This window comes from Colobus angolensis, unplaced genomic scaffold, assembly GCF_000951035.1.
Source record: "Colobus angolensis palliatus isolate OR3802 unplaced genomic scaffold, Cang.pa_1.0 Scaffold228, whole genome shotgun sequence".
NCBI lineage: Eukaryota > Metazoa > Chordata > Mammalia > Primates > Cercopithecidae > Colobus > Colobus angolensis.
Window position 1 is genome coordinate 3110030 of NW_012115466.1, and position 9112 is coordinate 3119141.

At 33.3% G+C, this 9112-nt stretch overlaps 1 protein-coding gene across 1 annotated transcript in view; it reads right to left on the bottom strand.

Annotated features, from left to right (window-relative positions):
* NAALADL2 (N-acetylated alpha-linked acidic dipeptidase-like 2) overlaps positions 1-3157 on the bottom strand; it is a 733398-nt gene extending 730241 nt beyond the window's left edge. The window contains exon 1 of the mRNA XM_011944138.1: positions 2660-3157. Within this exon, the coding sequence (XP_011799528.1) occupies positions 2660-3153 (494 nt within the window). The 5' untranslated portion in view covers positions 3154-3157. The remainder of the gene's footprint in view (positions 1-2659) is intronic.
* Between the last annotated feature and the right edge of the window lie 5955 nt (positions 3158-9112).

Consider the following 9112-nt stretch of genomic DNA (forward strand, 5'->3'; position numbering starts at 1 on the left):
ATAAATTAAACAGATATTTCTCATTTATTCATGCATTCATTTCATTCTTTAAAAAATAATTTCTCAATGTCTATTAGATGATGGCATTTTAATGGCAGACAAACAAGTGTAGTCCATTCCCTCATTGAGTCTGCAGTCTATTATAAAAAGAACATATTTTGTATTGCACAACTTTTAGGCTATTTGATAAGAATTGACACAGGTTTAGAGCATGTCCAGGAAAAGAGAACCAATAGAAAAGAGATACAGCAATTGAACAAAATAGTGGGCCGGTAAGAGCACAAAATTGGTAATAAATTCATGAAAAGTAATAGCAGGAATCTACTACTACTAGGAGGCACAGAATTAAGGCTAAGATTGCTTAGTAAACACAGAGATTCATCATGACATGTGGTTAGGATGACTACTGAGGGAGAAGTTATTTTTGGATGAGGAGCTGTTATGTTTGTAAAGATATTTGTAGAAAAATACAATTGTTTTGAAGAAGAAAGTACGTTATCTCAATAAAGAAAAAAAATATGGCTACTTGATGGACCCATAATTGTGAATCTGTGTCTAATCACAGAGTACTACCCGGGAGTGTAATTGCTAGTGGTTATGCTTTCATAGCTAGCTTTGACACATACGTTATTTTGTTGATTTTGTAGTCTAAGACTGGAATATAATCCTTCCCATCTTGCAGCTTCCATTCTGAGAGAAATAATGAATATTTCAATGTAATTATTATATATTTTAAATTTTATAATCAGTTGCCTATTTGCAAAGAGGACATAAGTTAGCTTTTAAAGATGACTACAGTGCTGAAAAATGAATTAAAACAAGACAAGCAAAGCCAAATTTATATAAGGAGGGAAAATAAATACGTAGCTTAGTTTGTAAACAAAATGCATGTCATAAAGTTCCTTATAAACCTACAAATACAAATTTGACTCTAAATTTACTAAGAGTCAAAGTAAAGAAGGAAGCAGACTAGGTTATGGTATTCATTGCATCAATAAATTAAAAACTAACCAGCTGCTCAGGAAAAACAAACAAACAAAAAACATACACATAATTGTCCTTAACATTAAAAAGAAATTAATGCTATGGATGCTTTTCCAGAAGACATTTTGTAATAGAACAGATGTCCTTAACGAAGTTAAAGTAAAAACAGTTTTATAGAGTCCTTCTATTTTCTTGGTTTGTTTTCTAATAAAATCCTGAGCCAGTTAGATTAATCTGCAACTTTCCCTTTTTCTGCTCCATCCTATATTGCAGGCAGTGGATCCCTTCAGAATGAGTTTCTCAAGTTGTAAGTCACCAGTCTCTTGCTGGTTTCAGCCAATAGGACAATTGCTAGGACACTTAGTGGCAGAAGGAAAAGAGAAGCTGGAGTATTTCCCTCTCTCTATCTTCAGTGGTGTCTCCAGCTGAGGTTATGTCCCTCATCTGCACTTGTGTGCACAGATATTCCAGTCCCATTGCTTTCTCCCTCTAGTCTAGGTTTAGTAATGGCTCCATTTTGTGAATCTCTGGGCTACCTGAGTATCCCCTGATTGGCTCATAAGTTCCTAATCACTGATGGAAGCATTTCCCTATTTTAAATGCCTTTTACTTTAACTATTCAGGAAGTTTTCTGATGTCTTCATTGGGTCCTGATAAATGCAATCATTCATTATAAGATAACAACGTATCTTTCAGCTCAATGTAAACAATTTTACATTGGGAAGTCTCATGAAAAGTGTTATTATCCACATATTAAATATCCAGGGATGCTTATAAAAAAGGGAATAGCAGACACAGAAGGATATAGGGAACACATCCCTGTCAGTCACTGAGGCCTAATCTTCAGGAAGAGGAGTAGAATCCACCAACACCAATACACTTGGTATTTCAGCACATGAATTAAGTGACACATCTTCAGTGGACATGCTTCCCTGAGAAAATTCCTGGAAATGCACACCTGCCAACATCTTAGCTGTAACAAATCAGTGTAACCCAGAAAGAATATCCCAGAGAAGTAGTACCTCACTACTCTATCTACCTACAAACAACATACACGATTCACCTAGGACTATTCTTTTTCTGCAAATATAGAAGACATATGTGGAAGGTAATACCTCATCTTGCATATCCAGTTCTTCACTTCACTAAATATGTAAACTAGAAAACCTTTTACAACTCAACATGTATGCTAATAAAATAATAAACAGCTTTTCCAAGTTATCCACTAGTTATATGACATCACTGAAGCTTTTGAAGACAGTTACTTCAGCCCATAAAGCAGGTTTATTTTATTCTGATGTCATTAAAGTCTTTAATCATATGGCTAATGTCCTAGTTTTTATTACCTGTATATCTGGCAATCTTTGCATCCCAATTTGGTCTAATGAGGCTCCCCAAGAGGGAGAAAATACAGTGGCTGGAGACCTTCAGTCTCCATAGTATTTATGATTCTCACTAGTAATTAATAAAACTGCATCACAAATTTATATTGCAGTACCATAAATCTGAAAATCTGTGCCCCCCTTTTGAAGTTTCTATTCTTGTTGTGGTGGTAAGTTATGTTTCTCAGCTTGCAAAACTAACTTGAACCATGGCAAAATCATTAGTTCAATACCCCCGTGAGACATTTTTCCCAAGAAATGCATTCAAACAACATCTGTTTCTTCTCACCTACCTGAAAGACTTCTTAATATCTTCTGCCTGGATTGTCTTGAGAATCTCTTGGTATAACTGAGGATCAACTGTTCCTGAAGATGGAGTATCTGAAGGGCAATTTGTATGTACATAATAACCTATCAAAATCCCAAAAATAAATAAAGTGGTGGCTATGCAAAGTATTTTTAAGAGGTGACAAAAGTTGCAGCGATTGCTCTTTGGTGCAGATCGTGTATAATGGGTAATGTAGTCAGATTCTTCTTGAAGTCTCCGGAACCTTCCTTTGGGTGAAGTTGCTGGTTGAATGGAATCAAGATTGAGATCTATAGTCTCTGAATGCCCTAGGTTCTGACTCTCAGCACTGTCTAGATGGAATTGGTCAAAACCAGACTCCTCTAGTTCCTTCTCCATGTCCCACTCTAAGTCAAGGGCAGTGGTTTGAAGGTCATCATTGTCTAAGTACTGTGAGTGTCCTGGAGCTCTTTGATCTGCATTGACCTTTTGATAGGCCATCTTTTTACCTGTGAAAATAAGAAAAATATATTTTAATAAAATAAACACACAGTTAAAAAAACTAACAAGGTGAAAACAAAACAGTAAGCCATATTAGGCATCCATAAAATTTTAATGATTATAATACAGGGAATTAAATTATCCCTATAGAAACTCATATTTCATTTAATTAATCTTATAATTTTCTGTTGATGTCACTATAGGAAAGGAAAACAAAAGAAAAACGAAAGTAGAAGGTATTTAGTGGAAAAGCTATGAGAAAACAAAATTACACACACACACACACATAAACACACACACACCCCATTAATTTTTGAAGCTCAGGAGAATAACAACAGTCATGAATGCACAATTATATTGAAGGATGATGCAATGTAGAAGGCAAAATTAAACCTTCATGGTTACAAAATAACTTTTAAAAATTGAAGACAAAAGTAATAAAGCTGTGATTTGGTAAGTTAAAGGGAAAAAATAATAAAAGCCCTGGAATGATTACATTGCCAGAGCTAGTCTTAAAAACACAAATTCATTGTAAGAATAGGCAGAACAACTAAATGAAGTATGAATTCTACAAGAAGCAAAATCTGTTATGCTACAGATTCATAACTTACCAAAAAGATTACAAAACTTTAAGGCTATGAGAGAGGACCCAGATGTCCCAAGAAATCAGTGACATGAATTGGCCTGGCTCAGTGAACTTTAAATAAAAGTCTGGGATGGCATCAATCCAAAGAGGAAAGCCTTTTGCCAGCCTAGGAGAGTTTGGTTTCATAACCTTGCTACAGGAGTGGCAGATGGAGGTTCTTCTCCCCTGCACAGCTTTGGATGACAGCTTGTTGTATCCTGCTGAGTGGTATTAGGAAAACTGGGCTAATTAACTGCAAGTGGTCTTAAGCCTGTATTCAGTAACCCACTGGTGTATTATGGCTGCAGATTAAGAGTATTTATACTTAAATATTCTGTGTATTAGATTTGTCACCCCAGCTGGATCTTAGGTCCCTCACAATGTTTTATGATTTTTCTGTATGTCCTACTGTGGTGGGCAAAGAACACAGTTCAACTGATAATTGATTAGCTAATTGCCTTAGGAATCATGGTGGACAAGTAAATTCCTATGAAAAAGATAAAACAAGGATTTCACAAAGGGAGTGGCACTTCTGCACGGAATTATGGCCATACCTACCTCTAATCTTGGCTAGCTGAGGCCCATATAATTAAAATTTCCTAAATTTTTAAGGAAGTTCAAATATAACTAAATATGACATTTTATAAAATAAAAACTGCAATTCTGACTAGAATTTTCATATGCTACCCTAAAATCTAGGAATCATTCTTACCCAGCATTGATTCAATAAAGATAATTATCTGATGCATGCCAGGCAGAGATAAGTAATGAAGAGAAATAAATAGGACCGTATTCCACAAATAGGGAACCATCAAATCAGAGAGACAATGCACAAACAAACAAAAAAGCGAGATAAAATATGCAAAGTGTCAGTGAAACTCAGGGGTGATTGATTCTATCAGAAAATACAAGAAATAATTATTTTTAAAAAGTGACCTCTACGTTGCTTTTGCAAGAGAGGAGGGTGTGAGAAGACAATACCCAGAAAGGGGAAAATTTACAAACACAAAGGGAGAATAAGAATGCCCCACTTGAAAACCCTAGAGTGGTATGCTATGACTGAGCATAGTGCACAAGGGCCAAAGATACTGAGGAAAAAACTAGGAGAAGGTGACACTGGACAAAAAAACTTAACTTTCCTACAACACAGGGTCTTCGCATATGAAATGGGTATAATATTAATATAAACTTTGTAGTGTTGTCATTAGGATTCATTCACAGAGTGAACTCAAAGCATCTATTGAGTAGTGGATAGGCTATATGAGTTAGAAGGAACATTTCTAATCTTAGAGGAGATAGAACTGTCAAGGATTGGTGGGGAGTTAATAATTATATAATTCTGCAAGACATTGTGGAGATGGAAAAGAGGATGTATAATATTCACACACACACACACACACTATAGTGTTTGTTTTCTTTTTTAACATTTAGTCTGTATGTAGAGATTAAAATATAAAAATCATCAAGTAATATGCTAAATGTTCTCATGGGTCTACACTGATTTTCTTTTTCCCTCCATCCCTCCATCCCTTCTTGTTTGATCTTGTTTCCAAAATGATTCAAGGAAGTGTAGCATTTGAATTCTGTCTTTGGTAAAATCAGACAAGCAGATAAAGGAAGTAATGTTTGAAGTTAATAATAACTATTCAGATAGGTTAGGTGATGGCTGATTAACTTATAGAGGAAGAAACTGAATCTCACCGGGTTTAAAGAAAATGTCAAAATAAAATACCAGAGGATAGAAAACAATCTAAAGAAAGTAGAATAAAGACTCTCTAAACACTTTAGAAACCAATTTATTTTAATGTGCTTTATAAACTGCAATTTCCTACCACTAGTCAATTTTTTTCCCTTTGGCCTAAACATCAGTAAATTGCTGTTACCTTGATATGATATCATATTTACTTCTTTAACTGTTCAGCTTATGCATTATAGATTAACTTACTCAGATATTTCTCCATGCAGTTCTCTAGATTTTTTTCTCCCATTTTAATGAATCAGTGTTTCTCTCTCTCTTCTCATTCTCTCTTTCAAGTTGAATCATAGAGCTTGGTTTATGCTCAAAAAAGACTTGGCACATGGAAGTCACTACAGAAATGTGAGATCTCTAATTCTGACCTCTAACACAAACATTCAAAGTCACCTCTCTATAAATCATTTAAAAGCCAACTGCAATGGTGAGGCAGAGTTTTCATCTCTAGCCTGACAATAGGCTTTCCATTACATGTACATCAGCAATTTAACGCTCTTCAAACATCAGACAGAACCATCAATTAGAATGTAATGCAGATAGAGATATGGACTCCTCACCATGATGGATATCTGCCTGACACCCTTACCACCACTTTTGGATTCATTACACATTATTAAATTTTCACTAAATTCTACCTTCCAGCAGAGTCACATCTGGGATAAAGGTAGTTGAAGTCACTTGATGTAACAAACTCCAAAGTATTTCAGGAAAATTACCATGGAAATGAGTATGCAATGACATACATGATAAAGCATTTTAATCACTAACTTGGTAAAATCAATTATATATGTCTTATATATTTTATATATCAAATATATGTATATATAGTATATATAAATGTATTATGTACATTTATAAAATTAGTAACTATTTCTATAAAATTATTTTGCCTTAAAAATAGTATAGACATGTTGCAAAAATAAACATAAATCTCTGCCCTGATAGTTTTGTTTGCTTCACTTAAAACCTATATATATATATAACTCAACAAAAAAGAAACTATCAAATAAATAAAACTTTAGTAACATATTCAGCTTGGAGATAGCATAAATTATTCTATGGTTCCCACTGAGAATGTAGCTGTCTTAAAAACACCTCTAGCCTCTGAGACAAAAACATATCACATTTCTTTTTATCAAAGCTTCACATTCTCTAGTAATATGAAAATTTTATATTTAAAGACAAATATTCAACAAAATCAGCATGTCTTAGACATAATCACATAATAATGTCATTCCATTTTTTATTACTGATGCACATGATTTGGTTAGTTTGTATTGTCATGATACTTTAAGATTACCCCATGTGAGTGATTTTAAAAAGTACATGTAGTAGATTTTATAATCTGCATGAATAATTATCTAAAAGAGATATACTTTAGTATAGAGGAGGTTATAGAAACTTGTGACATTTCTATGAATGGAAATATCTGTAACACCCTTACATGTTATATTGCACCACATGATCTGTTTTATAAAATGCAATTTCATGAAAAGTATAATGTATTTTCCGTATTTTCAACAGATCTTATTCATTTAGGTGACATCTCTTTCCACCCAGGCCTACAACCAAAGACTAGTTTTTAAAATTCAACATACTAAGACATTTATCTTTCACATACACTTATCCCTCTATTATAAAAATAAAGCAGATACAAGTTGAACTGAACGGTATTTTTCTGGACTGTGACAGACTTAGATTCATAATAATGACTATCCATCTATATTCAAAATGTGATAGTTTAAAATAAACTGATTATTCCGAATGCTATTTCTTTCACAAATACTGGCTTAAACAACGTAAATTATATGAAAATAAAGGTAAGTATGGAAGTAAACTGAAAACTTAATATGTAAAATATAATCTCTGGTTGCTGCAGAACTAGTCTAACACAGTGTCTGGCAAATATTTTAGATAATAAATACAGATTAGACAAAAGTTTTTTTAAAATGTTACATATTACTTATGCCACTTAGGAATATGATCACAGCAGTATTTCTTTCTTGTTCAGCAGTCATAATGAGAGAATTTATTACATGAATGCTCTGACCTTGTAAATCTCTAAATGAGTGGACTTCACAGTGAGACTATCTGGTTCAAATACCAGTTTTGCTATGTAATTTAAGCCAGATAATATATTTGTGCTTAAATTTCACATTTGTCAAACAGAAATAATAACTACCACATTTTTGAAGTTATTATAAGGAGTAAATGAGATAAATTATTTAATGTGCTCAAAACATAGTCTAACACACTGTAAGTGATATGCTAATAATTATAGTGATTCACTCTTTTTTCCATAAATTCTATAGAGCTAAGAAAATAGAAATATTTGGAGCTTACAACTTTAAAATGCAGGGTAAATTAAATCAAACTATGACCTGAGACCTTAGGCTTTAATAACAAGGACCTGGAGATGTTGAGAAATAAAGAATTCTGTTTAATAGTTCCAGGAATTGGTGATGTGTAATTGTAATTCTTAGTTACAAATATTGTTGTAGAACACCATGTTTATCATAGAAGTTTTAGTTGATTCATTGACTATGATGTTACTGTTAATATTTTAACTCCAACAGTATAACAGACTGTACAGATCTTATTAGAGTTAAGAACACATATAAAGGCTTTCCTACTTGTAAAAGTTATTTTACAAGTAAAATAGATGAATGGCTCTAGGAGATTAGCTTTAAAACATAGGGCAGGATCTCAATTTCCTATGATAATCCATGATTGAATCTTTATTGTACAATGAGAAAAAATATTCATATATTGTTTCCTGAAGCTTTCAATGTCAAATCATTTACTGGTTTGAGTGGATTGATTTGAGGCAAAGGCATTTCTTAGAAATATCAATGCATCATCAAAAGACATTCATTGTGCATCTTTGTGGAGTATTACTTTAGGTACTTTAACGGTGAACTACATAGTACCCATAGGAATTTTTAAATCTAAGTTTAAGAATATTCTTTATAGGCAAAAAACATTTGACATAAATTTTTCAGTATAAACCTACTTTATACAAATAGAGTCCATGTTTGTGGAATAAATTTTTGTTGTTGAAAGCTTTAATGGTGTCAACTTGAAAGCAAGGCAAAAGATAAAACTATAAAAATAGTAATTCAGAAGACTCTGTTTCCTGATTTAATTCTTCAGTATAATGAGATTTCTTTTTTTCCATTTGTGGTTTTATTGAAATGGCCTTGGCAACTGCTATAGTGTATGTAAATGCATCAAGAACTCTTTATTTAATTGCAGTTTTGTATATCAACCACATAAAAGAAATGACAATAATTATTTGTTGCTCATGCTTCACTAATAGATTAAATAAGATATATAAAGTAAAGGAAATTATTATTTGTGCTTTATTTTAGAAAAAATAAATCAGTCAAGGCCGGGCTTGGTGGCTTATGTCTGTAATCCCAGCACTTTGGGAGGCTGAGGTGGGTGGATCATGAGGTCAGAAGATCGAGACCATCCTGGCTAACACAGTGAAACCCCATTTCTGTTTTAAAAAAAATACAAAAAATTAACTGGGCGTGGTTGCGGGCACCTGTAGTCCCAGCTACTCTGGAGGCTGAGGC